At 40.0% G+C, this 20,929-nt stretch overlaps 1 protein-coding gene across 1 annotated transcript in view; it reads right to left on the bottom strand.

The window, feature by feature from the left end:
- Positions 1-1,891: 1,891 nt before the first annotated feature.
- Positions 1,892-20,929, bottom strand: part of chchd6b (coiled-coil-helix-coiled-coil-helix domain containing 6b) — a 72,743-nt gene continuing 53,705 nt past the window's right edge. Inside the window, exon 8 of the mRNA XM_028576974.1 lies at positions 1,892-2,205. Coding sequence (XP_028432775.1) covers positions 2,182-2,205 — 24 coding nt within the window. The 3' untranslated portion in view covers positions 1,892-2,181. The remainder of the gene's footprint in view (positions 2,206-20,929) is intronic.

Below are 20,929 nucleotides of genomic sequence, written 5' to 3'. Positions count from 1 at the left end.
GAAATCAATAGTGGCGCATTGTGAGACGTGAACAGCCATCTTCTAACCTCGCACCATGCAGCTGTCTCCCCCAATCAAAGTGGGGCCGGTTACCAAGGCAACCTCAATCACCAATCTTTCACAGTAATAAGGCGGGAAAAGAAAGGCACTGAAGGTGCAGGGTTGACATTAGAGTCGGACGAGAAGGAGGCAGTGGAAAAAATGAATCCAGTTCTTAAAAACGCTATTAAATAAAATTACAGGCACTGAGAGTGTCAGCTGTGACACACATTTGGTGAAGAGACTCATCCAGATCAAACAAACCTCGGCTTCCTTAAAAAAAAATAAAAAATAACCCCACTATCAAGATTATGTTTATCTCATTTCACCACCAAACCGCATTCAAAACATCTCATAAAGCCCAGTCTTGCGTTTTTTTTTTCACCCATTGTGCTCTCTTATCCCATATATTGGTGAACTATCCCTGATATTTCTGTAATTCAGCCAATTTAATTAAAGAGGGTGGGTTTCTAATAAAAGCCAAATGGCAGATAGCAGGGCCTGGGCTTTTCAGGAGCTTGTTTAATCAGAGAATTGCTGTATAGGAGAAGGCAATAACAGAGTGAATAGGGGCTGGTATTTGTAAAGAAATGTCAGAGAGAGGAGGGATATGAGAGTCACTGGCTGAAACGTCTAATGTGGTTCTGGCTTTATTATAGGTGATATGTGGATCGTGTCTGTTCTGTTAGAGCTGGCTAATCCCTGGTAAGGAAGCGGAGTTTGTTGCTGGCTCACACACAAAACTGGACTGACGGACGCACACAGGCACTCACTCCTAAATACATTTCATTGGTCTCAGTATTTCACGTTACTAGATTTCTATAATAGAGCATGTATTGTATGGATTGGTCAGTGGCGCTGTAAATGTTACAGTAGGTCAAGATCGATGCCATGGTGGCAAGTGAGAATCAAACTGTAATCAATAGATCACAGCTAGCATTGACAAATACACTCTACTACTATGTTCAAATTGACTACCACCTGTGTGAATGTTTATTTATGTCCAGGAACAAGTTTGAGGGCATATTATAAGTCCATTAATATTCTGTGTGTCTACTGTGTGACTGCGTATGTCTGCAATATGTATGTGTGTGTGTGTGTGTGTGTGGCGATAACAAGCCTCTGTCATTCCGAGGGTGGCCAACCATGTCCATATATAAGTGGAAATGCATCATAACTCTCAATCTCTTTCTCTCTCACACACACACACACACACACACACACACACACACACACACACACACACACACACACACACACACACACACACACACAGAGACGGTTAGTTGCGTCAGTACAGAGTAGTGCTGCGAGCTGAAGCTCTGTGAGCTGACCTTCAGGGTTATCTGGAAGGTTCCTTCACACCTTGCTGCTAGCACCAACCCTTGCTGTCACCATGGAAACACAGCTAGCAGGGACAATATGTGGCCTGTCCGGCGTGTTGCTCATGTGCATTCATTCACACAAGCACCTTTACGTGACGACACGTAGGTACACAGGTTCTATACTATAGTGGAAAAACACATCAAACAGATACACACATATTAATACATGCACACATATTAATACATGCACACTTCCCTATTCATCTGTCCTCCACTTCATTTATCCCTCATTTCCGTCACTCTCTTCTCCCTTCTCTCTTTTAATGAAACCATGAGCACGGCACACAATCAAGCCCCTGGGCCGGCACAGCATTGTCAGAAGAGTGCACACGACCCCATTTTCGGTAGTGGAAGCATTATTAGCGTGCCATGACAAGAGACAGCCATCCGCACCACCCACCCACGCACACACCCACGCACGCACACACACACACATACGCGCACACACAAAGACACACAACCTGCAGTCTCATCACCACCGGATCACTGGGATTTATTTCAGCGGCAGCAGGGGTGTGCTGCCGCAACACGACAATAAATCAGCACATCATACACTCTGGAGTGACATGTCAAGATAATACACTCAAAAACCAGGAAGGACGGTGAGTGGGAAAGAGGAGTGGGTTGTTCAGTGATGGTGGACAAATAAATGGATGGATGGATAGAAGAAGGACAGAAGGATGCGAGAAATGGACAGATCTGGTATGCTTGCTCCTTCTTCACTTCTTCTCCTTCTCCTTCTGCTTTCTGGGGTTTCTCAGCCATGATTCGTCAGTGAGCTCTGTAAAAGGAGGGAGGGAGACAAGGAGGGGGTAGGGTAGAAAAGAAAAGAGAAACCATCAAATTAGAAATTTACATTACTGGGACCGAAGGGAAAATTCTCAAAAGTCAGGATGCATCATGGGAAATCCAATCCCTTGAATAAAAACACAGCATCCAAACAGTCACGCTGCACATAACAAAAATGCCAAGAAAGTTTCACCTCTTAATATCTAAATATTATTAAGGGAAAGCTGAGCATTTTTCCTATTTTCCTGAAACCTAACTTAGACATTTGACAGCAAAGAGCATTTCCTACCACATGTAGAGTCCAGCAAATATTTCTCCTCCAGCTAGCAACTCAGGGCACACAAGCTTGGTGTTCGCCTACAAGCTACATTCAATGCTGCTTTTTATTGACTGTAGAGCTATCTATCTAGCTAACTAAATTGTCTTCCTTGTAAAATTAAAGGAAATGTTTAGAGTCAATACTTGCAGACTCTTCTATATGCAGTTTAAAGGTCCCATGGCATAAAAATTTCACTTTATGAGGTTTTTTAACATTAGTTCCCCAGCCTGCCTATGGTCCCCCAGTGGCTAGAAATGGCGATAGGTGTAAACCGAGCCCTGGGTATCCTGCTCTGCCTTTGGGAAAATGAAAGCTCAGATGGGCCGATCTGGAATCTTGCTCCTTATGAGGTCATAAGGAGCAAGGTTACCTCCCCTTACTCTGCTTTGCCCACCCAGAGAATTTGGCCCGCCCACGAGAAAGAGAGTGACATTATGGCTTTAAAACTAGCAAAGTGGCAGTTGGTCAAGGCCACACCCCCACCCTCCACCTGGCTCTAGTTGCTGCAATTCTGCACCAAGGCTGAATTTCGGGAAAGAGACTTCAGACACAGTATTAGGGGACCACTAAGGCCTATATAAAAGCATCCAAAGAGCACCATGTCACCTTTAATATTGGTTTATTATTACTATATTTATTACTATATTTTTTTATACTAGGATAGGACCTAATAGGAAAAGCTTTAAATAGCCTGAAGCAATAGCTTCTGATTTCGGGGCTCTTTTTCGTACTGCAAGAGATGATCCTCACTAACTTGGAGACATGGCTCCTTTGTCAGGAACTTTCGTTGGTTTCATTTTGATGCAGATTAGCATAGCACTAGCATTTAATCAACTGACAGGTCAACATGTTTCATCCTTGAGTGTAAAAGATAGAAACACACATGATGTACTGTATTCCCACTGAGGTGCGCTGCCCTGGAAGTGTTTGGCCTGAAGTTAATATAACTGGTGTTTAACTAGGGCTGGATGATATGGCAAAAAATATGATCACAGTTTTGTTTTTCATATTGATCAATATCAATATTCCTCACGATATATAATTTGATACTTTTGCCAGTTTGAAGAGTACCTGGATAATAAGTGAAGCCTGAATAAAACAGAGGGTTCATTAGTTAAACTTTAGAGAATTGTTTATTAACCAAAAAAATAGAATAACATAATGTAAACATTTAACATGCAAAGTTAGCTTGCCTTGTAACTTATTAAAATAATGTAAATAAAACAAAAAGCTGAATGAAATTCCTTTGGCAGGGCATTAAACAAATAAAAAAGTGCATCACAAAGGCAACTGTACAACTGTAAGATAAAATAAAGTTATTGTAAAATATAAAAATAATATTAATTATGTACTGGTTTTACATTTATTTCTGCTGTGTGATAGGCTGTTAGAGTCATCCATATTCATCCAATGTCCAAAGCTTATCATCATTATCCACATACATTTTCGATCCCGTTTCAAGATCGTTTCATTGCCCAGTCCTATGTTTAACTGCAAGTAACAACACAGAAAACAAACGCACATATTCAAGTTATAATCCAATGAATCACAGAAGCTGTTTTCACAATTGTTTTTTAAATACAATAAGCAAAGTGATTTTTTTTTTGTGGAATTGCTTCCAACATCAAGAAATGCAACAGACTCAGTAACCAATCAGACAAACATGTCTGGCTAAAAGAAAAAAAACCTCTAAACTTTTGACCAAGGCACTTTACTACAACTACTCTGCCGAAGCCACAGTGTGTCAAAGGCTTAAAGTCTACACAAACACTGGTATTTTTAAAAACAGGGTTTTTCCTCCTTTGTTCTAAAAAAAAAAAAAAACATCCACACAAGCACAAGAGCATTTGCAAACTACCAGGCGACGATATAACCCCAAAGCCATGTTGGTCAATCAGCAGCTTGAAAATAGGTATTACCGGAAGGCTACCTTGCTGCAATGGTGCACCTCTGACACCTCTGTTCCTCAATATAGTGTAAGAGTAACTGTACATTTATATGTAAACATGTATAAAGTCCTTTTAGAAAGGTTGGAACCAGAAGAAATTTGGCCATCTCCGCCATTGCATGAAAGGTCGCCTCATTTGTAACACCCCACAAAAGAGATAATGGAGCACACTCTGACGTTACTAGCCAAAAAGCTCAGTTTTCCCTGTCAACACGTCAACAGTGAAAACGGAGTTTCTAAAAATCCTTACCCTGGAGTTTTCCAAAAGATCAGTTCTATGTGACCTAAAAAGCACGTTTACCAAATACCTGTGTAACTGTGGACTAGGCCTAAGTAATTTCAGAGCTTTTCAGTTATTTGCTTTTGTTCTATTTCTTTATACTGCCTTAAAATCCAAGAGCTTGTAACTGCCTTTTGCTTGCTTATCAGGACTCTGTACTGTTGCCATAGCACCAACACTTAACTGTAGCGCTGAATTGACAGCACCAGACAGACTGCTACGACTGACTGTGGACTATGGAGAAAGGGGTTGCAGCTGTACAAGTTAAGGAAAAGAGTCAAAAGAACATCATTTAATGTTTTAGTCAGTACAAAATGTGGGAGCTCTTGAGCAGAGGGAAGTGGCGTCTGTGTGTCTGCATCTGATGTAGGGGGTTGAAGAAATTAAGTATTGCTATAGAGTGAAACATTTACATTTAATGTCAGTGTATCGTATTTACCGGGCTAATAATGTCAAAATGTCCTTTCACTACGTGCCACTAAACTCCACCTCTGGCCAGACTATCATCTACATCTCTGCAGTACGTCTCTTTTATTATCGTAGCTGTGTCACTTAACTCTTCACTTCTACATGTATGTAATATCGATATTTTATCTCTTTAATCTTATTCTAATGCAGGCTGTACAAGCTCTGCATATGGTTAAGACTATTGTTTTGAACTGTGACCAGTCACTTTTCACAAGATTTTTCCCCTTAACTCAGGTATTTGCATCCAGCAGCCAAAAATAAGGTCAAATCGATAAACATCCACCAAACTGTTAGCCCTTTAGTCATTAAATAATTAACAAGACTTATTATTTCTGTAGGTCGTATGCATGTTAAATTGCATGGCTGCATTCTTTATGCCGCAATGTAAACTCTGTACTGCGGTTTCCCTGTCATGTTTTAACTATTGCAAAGAAATTGCCTCTGCAAGAAATTAATAATTAACAACAAAGGGCTTAACATTTCAAACACACTGCTAAAGATTCCAGAGTGGTGTTGAATGTGGTGTATTAAAATGAGATAAGTTATTCACCGCAACCCGGCCCCGGATAAGCGGAAGAATGGATGGATGGAAGTTTGATTATGTTTTAGAAAGCCAGCCTACTATAGGGTACAGCTTAACACTTCTTGTGTCAATACACAATACAAACACACAGTCATAGAGGAGGACAAAGGGTGACCCAGGGTTAGTGAAGCATTAGCTTGTGGCTGCTGGGTGGGCTAGTTGGCATGCTAACTACCTTGGTGCTCGGCTGGCAGGCAGATATGCTGGCGGGCAGGTTAGCTGTTCACTTGCCAAGTGCATCCGAGGGCATCGTAGCCTGTGCCATTGAATTGGAGATGAGCTGCAAATGTGACAAGGGAATTTAGCTTTACTGTTCCCCTCACGTCCTGAGATATAAATGGGAACAGTGTATGTCTGCATATGCCCATGAAATGTGTGTGAAAGTGGCTCTGTTTGTGTGTGCAGGAGTTTATACACGCATTAAAATGTGTGCAGGTGCATGCATGTGTGAGTGTGTGGCGGCTGTGCGTGTAGGTATTGCCACACTCGTATACAGCTGTGTGATGTGCGACATTATGCCTCATGCATAGTGTATGAAGTAGTTCCTGAATTTAAAACTGACCCCAAGCACCTCCCACAGTACACGCAGTTCAATTTGGTGCCCCAGGTCCAAATTTGGACTGCCGCCATCCACCCTTGGATAATTTAAAGACAGGAAGTGCTTTTTATGCGCGACACCTTGGGCAGGGAGGGCAGCCAAATATTCAAGCTCAAGGTTTGAAATTAATTTAAGACGTAAACTCAGTTGCCAGTTTATTAGGTACACCAAGCTAAAGCTTAGTGCAGTCTAATCCAACAGTCCAGCAATAAATCCTACGTTCATGAAGGTTATAATGTTCAGCTTCTGTTGAAACTGTTTTAAAGAGGTACTAATTCAACTTTACGGTAACTCTGGAGGATGCAGTTTGTGGGGCTGTTCAACTGTACTGTGTTATACTGAGAGTTGCTGCACTGTCACTGTGTCATGAGCCAGATCATTAAGAGTTTGTTGTAGCAACCAACGTGATAATAATTTAGATTCATGTAGCGCATTTCATGAAACCCACGGACGCTTTACTTAAATTTCTTTTTTTAATTTAAATATTTTTTAACCTTTATTTATCCAAGTAAGTCGATTGAGAACAACTTCTCATTTGCAACGACGACCTGTCACATTCACACAGTTACACATTCATACCTGGAAGCTGCCCAGTACAACCACTGAGCAGCGCCACTGGAGCGGGTGGGGTTAAGGGCCTTGCTCAAGGGCACCTCAGTGGTGGTAATGAGGGAGGGACAAGCGCTGCTCTTTCACTTTCCCCACCCAGATTTTGTCTTTTCTTTACACAAGTACAGGGGACACGAGAAAAAGGAAATAGTAAGCCAACAGAAACACAGACTAAAAGGAATAAAAACCAGGCGCTAAATGGAAGGGGGACGTCATTTAATGTTGGCTACTGACGTACAACCACTTCATGCAATCTGAAGTTATTTTATGAATGAAATAGACACATTACATACATGAGGGCCAATTCTGGGACGTTTTTGAATAATTTACAATCCCGTAATTGTCTCCATCTGTTGAAAGCCCGACCAAAGTTGACTCGCATTTTCGCCCATCCTCTTTCACTTTCCCTTTAAGCTTTTAGTTGTTCTTTGATTAATATCCTTCTTTTCCTGCCCCAGTATCTGCCATAGCTACAGCAGATAACTTCTAAAATAACATTAAAATACAATCAGGCCTAGCCTATATAAAGAAATATCCTGCTACCTTCCTGGTTGGATACACTAACAGGTTTTTCTGGTGTTCAGCCGAAATCTGTGACCCATCAGAATGTGTGCTCTGTAGTGGCGTCGGCCTGCTGTAAATCATTTTGTTACTTTGCGGGGAAAAGGTAAAGGTATTTTATTGTCACATACACATAGCTAAATTCATTCTCTGCATTTAACCCATCACTCAAGGGAGCAGTGGGCAGCCATTTACAGCGCCCGGGGACCAACTCCAGATCTGAGCCAGTGCCTTGATCAAGGGCACTGACCGGAGAACCTAGTACATGTTTTTGATGGCGGGGGAAAGTGGAGCACCTGGAGGAATCCCACACAAACGTGGGGAGAACATACAAACTCCACACAGAAAGGCCCGGAACAACCTGGATTCGAACCTAGAACCTTCTTGCTTTGAGGCCACAGTCCTAAGCATTGACCCACCATGCTGCAACAAAATTGGGCCACCATGCTGCCACAAAATCGGACCCGAGCAACGGCACTAATAAAAACTACGTACAAAAAGTGTTCTTTTCACTGTTAGTGTTGTTTGCTGTTACAGGTCATTTAAGATCATTATATGAAAAAATATATATATAAATAAAGTTACATATAGTCACTTTAAGGTAATGAGCAACATACAGACAGCAGACCCAGATGTAAAAACATCTGCATCACTCACAGATACACACACAAACACACTTGCCTCGCTCACTTGCCATTTCTCTGTGAAAAACAAAAATAATAGACAAGAACAAAATCAATAACTGTCTTCTCTGCTCAGTGCTAACAGCACTCAGTTCTGTGCCTCTCTCTGGAGGAACAGAGCCAGTTGCCAGGCAGGGATGTCAATCAGACACTCAGATTGGCCACGCTTTATAAACAAACAGCCTTTCACTGATTACACAGTCAGTAAGACAGCCAAATAGTCAATCAGTCAGTCAGTTCAGGGAGCCTCTTAATTAGTAACTGTTGATTCACTCAGTCTGTATGTTGGCCAGTTGGTCGCTCAGTCGGTTGGTTGGTTGGTAAGTTAGGAGCTGACTGACTGGACCATTTACACCATGCAGCCTGTCAGTCGTTTATATAGTAGTTTAGTCAGTCAGTAAGGTTGCTGTGTAGAAGCATTCAGTTGCTCAGTGTCATTGATTTATTGTATTATGTGAGTCACTGATATCATTTGAAGAAAAGTCATCTGATAACTAAGTTGGATATAAAAATGTTTTTAAGGGTCAGCAGATAATTTAAGTGCACATTTTTCCAATGGGTTTAAGCAAGTGGCAAATGTACTGTATAGTGCCACTAATTTTGACACCCACATTTTTTATCAGCTTTTGGATCTTTTTACTTTGGATCAGACTGAAACATCTCAACAACTATTGGATGGATTGTAGGGCTGCCACCTCTTAGTCGATTAGCCGATTACCGACTAATCGGTCGTTTTGGTCTTAGTCGACTAAGATTTCTTTAGTCGATCAGTCATTTTTTATGCTTATTCATGCTTAATTACTCATTTCCAAGAAACTTATGAGCACATTTATGGTTAATACAAGATTTATAGTGGTGCTTTTGCAGGATTAATTGTGGAGAAACTCAGTTTTACAGATGGTTAATTAACTACATTTATATTGTGCTTTTCTAGTCTTAACCACCTCTCAAAGCGCACAGCTGTGTCAATTAAATCAACTAATCGATTAGTCGACAAAATTGTATAAGTGTTAGTCGACTAAAAATGTCTTTAGTCGAGGACAGCCCTAATGGATTGCAATGTAATTTTAACATTCATGGTGCCCAGATGATAAATCCTAAGGACTTTAGTGATCCCCTGACTTTTCATCTAGTGCCACCAGCTTATGCATTAAAGTAACTGTACATTTATATTTTGGATTGGCACAAATTTGGCTTAAGACAACTATTGGTGGATTAAAAAGCAATGTTCAAACTACTGAAAAAGACTTAAAGGTCATATAGAATTTCAAAAACAATATGCAAAAGGGTAGAGGACTCAGGCCTCATGCCTGACCACTGTGCTCAGTGAAGGAGGAAAATATGAATTTATCAAGACTATAAAGGGCAAATATTTGATACTGAACAGGTAGATTTTGAGTGGAGTATCAGTTTAAAGTTAAATGGGAACCATCTGGGCCTCCCCGTGCCTAGTGTTCTAAAGAGCAAAGTCCCCAGTTTTACTCAAGCTTGTGCCAGTACGTCTTCTCTGGTTCCTGTCTGTTTCTACTAGTAAATGTTAAATAAAAAGGATTGTTCTAGATAGATATATAGATAGAAATAGAAATAACTGTTGCAGCAGCAAGTTACAAGGACATACACACATACTCACTCACACACATAAATAAAATACAAGAAGTATACTAGAAATAATAAACAAGATCCAAAATAAGATCAAATAAAATAAGATAAACAATCAAAATGCCAGAACTGCTGAAAAAAATATACCTAGATGAATGAAAAGAATGTACGCCTACATGTATATAGAAGTGTAGAATAAAATTTACAACCTACAAACAGTATGATGATTTCTGTGCCGTTCTTCGTTCTTTTATCAAAGAAAAGCTTAACTCCAAGTCTACCAGAAGTCCGCTGTTCCCAGCAGCAGCAGCCATAAGCCCCACCCACCGACTCTATACACAATGTGATTGGCCTGACCAAAATGTGTTTTTTGCAGCTTGAAAGTTAACGGAGAGTGCCTTGACCCCCCCTGGCTGCCAAATAAATTTGCTGCCACTAGGGGGAGTCTAGATTTCTAGGCTAAATACCTGCAGTCCTATCAACATGACGTCATTATCACAGTAATAGTGCAATTAAATTTATCATCATTTTTATTGACATATTTTGCAAACATGAGGTTGTCTCACTCAGGGTGAGCAGAAAAATATATTCCGTTAAAAATTACCCCCAAAAGCTATTCCTTTAACTTAAAACTTAACTTAAACTGTACACATAAACTGAAGACCAAATGAACCCATGTCAGAGAGATTGAGCAGCTAACATATCTAAAAGTTATGACAATGAAGACTATAATAACAATTCCAATAACTGAATAACCTTAGTCTTCACTTAGTGAGTCCCTTTGTCACAATTTGTGAATCAATGACATTTTACACAGCTGGCAGTCAGTGAAGTATATCAGCATGGATAAGATGTTTAGCTGGATGCTGATGGAGTGTTATATAGATTTGAGAGAGTGAGAGACAGAGAGAGGATGGAGGGGAGCGACATGAGAGAGAACAGCTAATCTTTATGTGGCCTGTGCCTTCACGGGGTGGTTGCCTTGGAGATGATGGATGTGAAGGAAAGGTGGGATGGAAGGAGGGAAAGAGAGAGAGAGAGACATAAAGAGACAGAAATATGTGAGCTAGCATGTGTGAGTATGTTTGTGTGGGCAGTATGTATGGGTATATGAAATTCACAACACAGGCGTATGTCAATGTTTATTTTCCCATGCGTAGCACTAGAAAGGTACGAAATTAAAAAACCAAAACCAAAAAAGTAATCTAAATAATAATTCTCATAGAAAGAAAAGAAGAAATCAGTGTATGCTGGTATTCTATAAAGCACATATTATTTTACAATATACAGAACTGTGTGTGTGTGTGTGTGTGTGTGTGTGTGTGTGTGTGTGTGTTTATGTGTATGTATGTGTGTGGTTGCATATGGGACCAGATTGCTGCTGAATAGAGTGGCTCTGTTATCAGATATAAGTTAGCTAGCAGGCCAAGGCTCATAGTGGGGCTTACCACCTGCAACTACAGATAGCCATACACATACATAAACACACACATTTTCTTTCCCCTCTCTATTTTACAATCCTAAAATCTCTTCTTTCTCTCCCACAGCAGTGATTGACAGATCATCCTCTCCCCTTTCTTCTTCCTTCCATACTTACTGCCATCCCCTTATTCCTTCCTCTGACAAACCCTCTCCTCTTCTCTTCATTCATCCTCTCTACATTCCTTCCATCAACTCATTCCTACTGTAGCTCTCTATTACAGTTTTCTATTAACCCTTCTTCCCTGACAGGCACTCTTAAGCCTCTTTCTCCCCTACTTTCCTCTCTTTCATCAGTCTCCATCCATTCCCCCATTGACAGGCATCTTCTTTTCATCTTTCATACCTGCTACAAAGACTCATCCCTCGTTTTTCTCTCCCCTCTTTTTAGCTGGAAATGGCAAAATTCCTCCTCCTATCAATCAAATTCTTCACCTGGTCAAAAAGGTTTGAATGAAGATGTCTTGATTTTTGTTGTTGCTGGGATTTGCTGTGCCAGGAAGGATGGGAAATAGCAGAGTGCAATAGTCTGCCATTACTAAAGCCATTCACTTCTTTTTCATGTGGAATGGAGGTCTAAACATTTTATCAGGACTGTATGTTGTCTGAAAGGTGCTTAAGATGCTGCTGCCACTACATTTAGAAATGGATGGCTCCCTGCAAAAATGTTGGTAAATTAATTTGTGGTTAAAAGTGGCTGGTGTTGAAAATGTCAACTGAAATGTTTTGAAGAAGGGGGAATAGCTCTACACAGATACTGAAGCTGCATAGATACGGACAAACAGACTAAGATGCAACACGCACGCACGCACGCACGCACGCACGCACACACACACACACACACACACACACACACACACACACACACACACACACACACACACAGCACAGCTGATGGAGGTGACATTAAGAGAAAAGCACTTGAATGCAGTGTCCATCTGCAACCCATGCACAGTGTTTCCTCTATGTTGATTTTGTATTGGCGGCCCACCATGGCCACCACGGTATCAGAAATAGGGCTGTACAAAAAAATTTAGTCGCGATTGCCTTTTAAATGATCCTGCCGACATAATGACATAATCCCCGTTGGTTGTCGCTCACATTGCAATTTAACAACAAGTAGAACTATTCAGAGGTTATTGGGCCCATCCAGTTTAACTCCACATACTGTTGTGTTGATGTAGTTTATTGTCAAAATGTTCGACTATTTAACAAATAGCTCCACTAATAACATCACCGCGGTGGGTCCGTTCAAAGTGTAGACCTGTTGTAGATGTTAAGTGCCCTATAATTCCTCAAAAAATACATTTCAATTACAATTGAAAATATGCCTCATTGTGTGTGAATAGAGGTGAATAAATATATTAGTTTGTGCTGCAGCGAAGTGTCAGTTCCGTTTCATACGTAAAACATATGGCGGTGGGGCGCGGGGCGGTTGTTGTTCGGACAGACCTGCCCCCACTGCTAAAAATAATCCTAAAGGAAACATTACATGCACTCCAAACTGCTGGCTATTTTGTATCTCACACACACACACACACACACACACACACACACACACACACACACACACACACACACACACACACACACACACACACACACACACACACACTTTTTAAATCCCTTTTTCTTTGTCCTCTGTAACTAATGCTATTAGGAACTCAAGATGAGAAGATGTGATCATATACACACTTTAGACTCCGCTCATTGTGAGGACCACGTTTGATGCATTTCCTGTCTCAAAATTAATGTTGACCATCATAACTGCATACCTAATCTCAAGGTTACAAACTAACAATTCTTTTCATAATCAATTTATTAAGCCATCGCTTATTTCTTTTATTCAACCTTTTGTTAAAACATTGTGGGAAAATTGTAAAAGATTGGCTCAACACAAGTTTCCAGAGCCCAAGGTGAGCCCAGAAAGATTAATCGAGTAAATGTGTTCCTTAACCAAAGCCTTATTTTACCCTTATTCTCAAATCCAGCCCAAGCCTTCCAACAGCTCCATGAAAAAGTAAACACCAGGCAAAATGTCCTGGCAGTGTGAAATAAAAATTGGATAAAAGTGCAAGAACACAAACTTCACGTTGAAACCAGTTGGAAGCATACATTCCAAATAGCTTGAGAATATCTTTATAGTTGTTATTCTCATTTGCTGATGCCAAGCACATAAACCACCAGCTGTATTTACATCTTGACCTGACATGTCTAAGCACTGCTGTGGAGAGTTTTTAATTGTTCTGTACAAACACAGGTTTTACTTCACACCATAGGTTGTTCCAAATGTGAATATAATCCTCGGTGCCTTCATAGACAGCAACTCTTTTGTGGGTTAATACTTCTGCAACCTTGCTACAGATTATGTAACTGAACACTGTCCAGCTTGTAGGCAACTAGTTGTCTAAATAGAAAAGGAAGTGGGGCTGGAGGATTCCCGATGGATAGTAGAGAAATGAAGTATTCGTACAGTTCAGTGTTTCGTAAAGTGTAATACAGAAGTGTTTGAAATGTGACTTTTTTTCTTTTTTTTTGTAATGAAAATAGTTTAACAAAGGTTCCAGTTGGCAAAATGTTACCTTAGTGCCCAGCAAGAGTATGTTGTCTGTCTTTGACACTTGTACTACTGTTAAAATAAATGGAAAGAAATATATCCTTATGCATTTTTTGTTGCTGCTGTACCAAACAGCAGCAACACTCCTAATCCCCGGGTATGAACCGAACTGTGACTTCTGTGTACCATTAAAACCCTAATTATAATGCATTGGACTGCAATATATTGAAAAGTGTTTTGTATTTTTTTTTCCCAGTTCATTTGCATATTATCAGCCGAGCCCCCAACCAGGTTCATCAACATCCCAAGTATATTTTTCCCCTGTTGAAAACTGGAGCCAATTTCAAATTGTAACTGCCACACATATACAAACTTTGAAAAAATCCATCCATGCTGTTTTGAGTGAGATACGGTTTCTGAATGTATCCTGCCTTCAGTCTCCTACGTCGTTCTCAATAGCAAAGCACTGCTACAACACACACAAGTTCACCATAATCTACAAAAGAACTACTTACATGTGCACCCTCATTTAGAAGTCTCCCAGCTAATCCTGCCTTGTAACTGACCAAAGTTGGAGAAACAGGCTTTCTTTTACTGTCTCTAGAGTTAGCTAGCTGACATGCTCTACATCTGAGCTACTGAGCATGTGCAAGTGCAATCAAACATAGTACAGAAGATGAAAAGAGGTCTCACTCTGTAGCTAAAACAGAAACCAGATGAAAAGAGGATCTGCAGCAGTGAGAGAGAGCTGTGCAGTACAACAAAAATATGGTGTTTTTTGAAAATGAAACCATGTAAACCTATTCTGGTACAACCTTAAAATACAGTTATGAACCTGAAAATTAGCATAATATGGGCGCTTTAAGGCGAGACACGGCAGGCAAAAACATCGTTTTTTTTTCACTGGTCAATTTTGAGATTTTCGGCTATTTGTGTTCAAGAACATGTCTTCTTTCAGACGTGGTGAAAAAAAGTCAAAAATACACATTTAGGTCTTTATTTTACTATACTTTGTCTGTTAGTGTCGGTAGATTTCTCCTAAATTCAACAAAAGTTCTAAATCATCCCGCTGCTCCGCGATCGCTGTCTGCACCCTGTCATCTCATATACCGTTGGAAAGCTCTCTCTCTCATCTACAAAGCTGTCGGATCCAAATACGGTCATTTCCTTTTCATCAGCAACCAATCGTGAAAGTAAAAGGGGGGATTTAACGCTAAATGCGCAATCTCATTGGCTGATGACAATTTCTGACAACGTGATTCGCTTCGAATGGTCACGTGACGCGCTCTGACATTTCCGCAGTAGTTCAGAATGTCAAAATAAATGCGTCGAAAACGGTCGAAAATCTCCTCAAATAAGACGAAAACAGTTGTTATTAGCAAGAAGACACAGGGGATTACAAACTAAGACAGCAGATGATGAAATGCCTTCACATAGTTCGCCAATGTGTCAACTATCGTTCAGACAACAGGAGTTTTCAGACAGCGGAGGTAATCAGACTCTCTCTCTCTCCCTCTCTCCAAGCAGTTTACAGAAATGTATGGCCTACATGTCATATATTAAATATGTAGGTGTCACATATATACTATTCTACTATAAAATACTAAACAAATCTGTAATTTTGGGATCATAAGTGGTTGTGAGTCCCTCAGGCTGTGGCAGACAGATCCATATTCAGCTGTCAGTAGAGCTGCTGTCCCCTCTCCTAGGAGAACTACCAGCTTCTCTTCTGGTGTTAACTTTTTTTGGCTATTTTTCCAGGTGTAAATCTCTTAGTGAAGATAGTTTTTCCCAGTGGAAGAGGTAGTGCATCTCTGTCTGACCCAGTTGGTGGTCACTGAGCCGGTCTCTATCTCTCTGACCTGTCTGTCCGACCCAGCTGGTGGTCAATGAGCCTGTATTTAGTCAGGATCCGTCTCTTCTTTGTATCTCTGACAGCGTGAAAATAATATGTTTAATAACAATTTAGTTTACTTTGATTGCTTTTTCCAATGTTCTAAATATTGGTCTTTTGAATGATTCATAAGAAGCTCATCCCTGTGTATCACCGGATGTCCAGTGACATGGAGGCACTCAGAATGCCAACGCATGCCTCAACTTGGTTATATGGGCCCAGTGTCAAAAAACTGCAGCCATGAAGGCTATTTCTACATTCAATGAGGGTGCCTCTGCCATGCTGGCTGTGATGGAGAAATTGTGGCTTCAGAGCACGACATGGTTAGGATCTCAAAAGCCAATAGTGTCCATTCCACCAGTGCAAAGCGGAGCCGTAAAAGTGTAAGCACAGCCAAAATAGTGAAAAGACACCAGCAGGAGATGGAGGAGGGCCCTACATATGGTACTGGCATGGATATGGAGACTGTAAACTAACTTGGGGGAACTAGGCTGTGTAATGGTTGTGTTCTGTCAGTTCGAAGTTTGTGATGTAATGGTCTTCGGTTGAAGGCCATGTTGATGTGTTGTTTTGGATGTTATGATCAGTGATGGATGAAGCAATAATGAGTTTTGGATGTTAAACAGTGTGATACATGGATCTTACTTGGACCTGAAGGGATATGTGTCTGTAATTCATGGCTTTCATTAGAAATTAGTGGAATTTTGCTATAAAAATCTTTAAAGCCCGTTTTCTCAAAATTACTTTTCTCTCATACTCCAAGAACGAAATCTCCACTTCAGTAGCACCTTTATACACCAAACTTTCCAGTCTTGTACCTAGTTATATTATGAAGACAATTACAGAGGGATTTGTAAATATATTATTCCTAGCCTGATTTATATAACATTTTATTCCAAAAAACATGGCGAAAATCGTTTTTTTTAAGGCTATTGACAGTATATTCTGATTTACAGGATAACAAAAGTAGATATCCATAAATCCCTCTGTATTTTTTTCCCCATCTAATATGTGAACACAATGAAAAAATAATTTTGAACGTGGCTTTATCCAATACTCAGATTTCGTTTTTTAAAATATATGCAAATTAGTGCATTTTTCATTAGATAATGCCTAATTTGCATATTTAAACATTAAATTACATAAAACTTGTAATACATTTTTTTCTCATCTTAATGTAAGTAATCAACTGGCAGAGTTTCATGGTGATATCTGCTAGTTAAAAAAAAAAATCCTTATTCACCTGTAGTGTCTCGCCTTAAAGACTATAACTAAGAATAAAGAGATTTCTGATTACTTTTTAAAAAAATTGCACTTTACACCCAAGTACAAATGCAACTGTTCCACATACTGTTTTGTTTCAGCAATGCTGTACTGTAGTTCTGCCTCGGCAATCAAGGCAGAACTAGAGTGGCACTTAAACAAGCATCTCAGAGGTCAGCACACACTAAACAAATACTGTGTTCAGGAGACCCACGGGTTCCAGTGGGTTAAGTACGTGGGATACAGTGCCGTTGGCCTCTGCTAATGGTATTAAATGGCACAGCAGTAGCATTCTGCAAATGGTTGGCACTGGAGCCTCTGAGTATTGCCACCACTTACTTACAGCAAGTGGTGGTTTGAGAACAGTTTGTTCTTGAATGTGACTTTGAGGACAGCTGTGTTTTGTTTCACTGAGAAGGAGGTTGAAAGAGCGAATAGATGATGAGAGGTAAAGGGTGGACTCGCAAAGTCTCTCATGGGCTTACACTCAGCGAACACACACATGCTAGCACACAAACGCACACTGAATATAAAAACGTCCAATGACAATCGCCATATAGTGACACCATATAAGATAACATCACACCAAAAAGAGACAAAACCAGGACCTTGGTGAGCTGACATTTACCCTGCATCCCTAACAGGCACCCCCTCCACACACACACACACACACACACACACACCACACACAGACATATGCATGAAAATGGCCCTACCAGAGACACTGACAGGAGAGGGACAGGGGGGTGATAGGAGAAGCAACTATCTGTAATAGATGGCAGAGGGCAGAATGTGTGAAAAATGTGTGTATGTGTGGATGAAGAATCATAAAACATAAAAGAACGTTTGAGTGACATGTAAGGAATGCTGTGCCACTGAAGATAGTGAGTTGGGTGGACTTCAAGCGGGAGACATAAAAAGTGAGATAGATATTCTAGTGGAGTTCAGATCAAGACACTGGCAGAGAAGACAGATAAGCTGCAGGCCACTGGTTTTATTGGCAGATTGATTGACAGACAGGCTGACAAAGAGGAACAGATATATACAGTAGAGCCTATATAAATAAACTATTTGAAAGTCATACAAGGCAGATCATAGCCAAGACAGTATAGAGCTCAACAGTCCCGCCCACAGCAGGTTCCAGAAGTAAAAATACAACACAATTTCTCCATTGACAATTGGAGTATAAGCCATAAAATCGTAACCATCGATGGTAGACTTAAAACCAGCTACTACATGACTAAGCGATTGTCTATGCTCATATAGATGCCAAACGCTCATGAGATAAATGTCTTTTATTCGCGATGTCTTGGATAAGTACTTCATTACCCACAATCCTGAACAATCCCACAATCCCACAGTGATGCCTCTGATTGGTGGAACTCACGTCGTGATTGTTTGGTAAAACCCTAAACCCCGCGAAAGTCCGTGAGTCTTTGCTGCTGTACTGTGTAGGCTACTGTTATGAAAATTATGATTTACATACTTTTCCTCTTGTTATTATTAACCTGTTTGCATAGAATATTATACTGATTACTCTTTTCTCTTTCTGTTAAATTAAACTGTTGTGTGGATATTGTTAAGAAACCAAAACACTGCTTGCTCTCACAAGATAACATGGAACCATTGGCTATCTTGTCTAAGCACGGTGTGTTGCTGATAAAAGAAGATGCACTCCCTGACCAGATAAGGGAGACGTCATCGACTCTTACAAGATAACAACTGACGACGTCAACTCTGTATTATGATTGTATTTCACACATAAATAAGCTACTGTTACGTTAGTCACTTCTGTACTCATGCTGTGAGTACTGTAACTGGCTCCTTGTTATGTTCACAAGTAAAAATGAACTTTGATATAACTTCAATGGTCCTGTCTATTATTTGATAATGTAAATATTCTAACAGCTACTGTAACATTACTGTCTACTGTACGATCTTTAATAAAAAGAAGAAGAAAAAAAACCTGTGTTGTGTTTCTGCACGGTAGACTTATCAGTGCAATCATGATCTCATTGGCTGCTATGATGGCTGTTTTGTGTCCAAAGGGGTGAAAACCACTTTAAATTGGGTCACGTTATTGAATGTAGTGTCTGAGGTTCAGCTTGTGGGTTTTGTAAGGGCCAGCATGAGGGATAAGACCTACAAAGTTGTGGTGAGTTTTGCAGGAAGGTTGGTAACATTAGTTAACATTAGGGCTGTTGGAACAAATACTGAAATTCGATTATAATATGAATAGTAAAAACATCAATACTATTCGAATGTGACTGTTTTTTATAAATATGTTGGCAAACATTAGCTAATCTCCCTCTTCTCGCCTTGAGTCACTCATGTCACGTCTTATGAACAATAACTTAACAGGAGTGAGAAACACAAGGCATTGTGAGGTCTAAGCTAACGTTACTTACCATACGTTAGTAGTACAACATTACGGAGCTAACGTTACGTACCGAGTTAACTTAGGACAAGGGGGAGTGACAGGCTGCAGCTGGAAATCGTAACGAAGGACGGGAAATAGTTTTAACATGACTTTAAAATCACATCCACCGAGCCAAAGTGCTTATGTTAACATTAATTAGCTCGTTCTTGTTTTCTAACTGCGTCGCGAGGTATAGTAACGTTAGCGTAGCTGGCAGCTTCATGGAGACAGCTAAAGGTAATGTTTGCTGCCCTCGCAGCTGTCAGAGTTAGCTTCGACTTCATATATTAGCTTCTAATCAGTCCCTCCAGAAAAACGCGATTATGCGATCGCATAATTCAATGCATAATCAGCCTTTTTTTTTAAATTGGCGATTTCTGCGCAAAATATGCGGTGCTTGCATGATTTCATAATCCTCGCATTTTCATTGCAAAAAAGTCACATATATCTTAGCAGAAAGTTGAAAAAATGTTGCGTTTACTTCACACAACAGCAGCCATTTTCCCCTGTTGCCATGGGAACGTTATGAAGTGACGTAATTACGCAACATGAACATCATCGAAAAGCAGGTGTTGGAGGTTGAATTTGACATGTACTTTGAGTCTCTTAAGTTGGTATCCAATAAGAAACCTATCTTAATATCTGATATAATCTGTTTAAGTTCTCCTGCTGTCTATATTATTAACGATTTTTGAAAGTCGGTCTCTTTTGTATCTTTTATTGCCCTCTGTTTAGACTATTACTTTTACTTTAATATTATATTATTTGTATATATTTCGGAGGAGGGGCGGGTCTGTTGAGGTCTATGGGCCTGCTGCTGTGATTCATGTACACAAACTGTAACTTTGCTTACATAACTTCATGATACAGTAAACAGAAAGTAGCAGAAGACTATGAGGCAGATTGTGTTTGATAAGCATCAAGCTTCATGTGATTAAAGAGACAAAAGAGAGACAGATAACTATATTCAAGAAAAGCATGAACCATAAGTATCAACTTCAGACAAAGATTCATTTTGGGGAGAAAATACAGCATTATCCCTTTATTCACAGGCAAGAATGCATCTCATTTAGAGAATCCTTAAAAAAAATCACATACTGATAACAAAAGAACAGAGCTTTTAAGCTGTCGGGAAGGTTTTCAGCAGGCATGTCGCTATCAGACAAAGCGGGAAAATTACTGAATCCATTTACATACACTAGCTATATTATCTGCCCATGAAGAGCCAGTTTATTTTGCCTGCAAGTTAAAAAAAAATGCCCTCTTTTCCAGAGTGCATCTCAATTATATGTTGGTGTATTAAGATGATAAAGGGCATGTATGTCGGCCTAAATGAGATATCCAACATTACTTAAACTGAAATTATTCTTATACATTTGGTTGTTATATTGTTTATTTTCTGACGACACAATCAATTGATTTTCAATTACTTTCTGAATTCAACAAATCCACATTT

This window comes from Perca flavescens, chromosome 4 (genome assembly GCF_004354835.1).
Source record: "Perca flavescens isolate YP-PL-M2 chromosome 4, PFLA_1.0, whole genome shotgun sequence".
Taxonomy (NCBI): Eukaryota; Metazoa; Chordata; class Actinopteri; order Perciformes; family Percidae; genus Perca; species Perca flavescens.
This window is presented reverse-complemented; position numbering and strand designations above follow the sequence as displayed.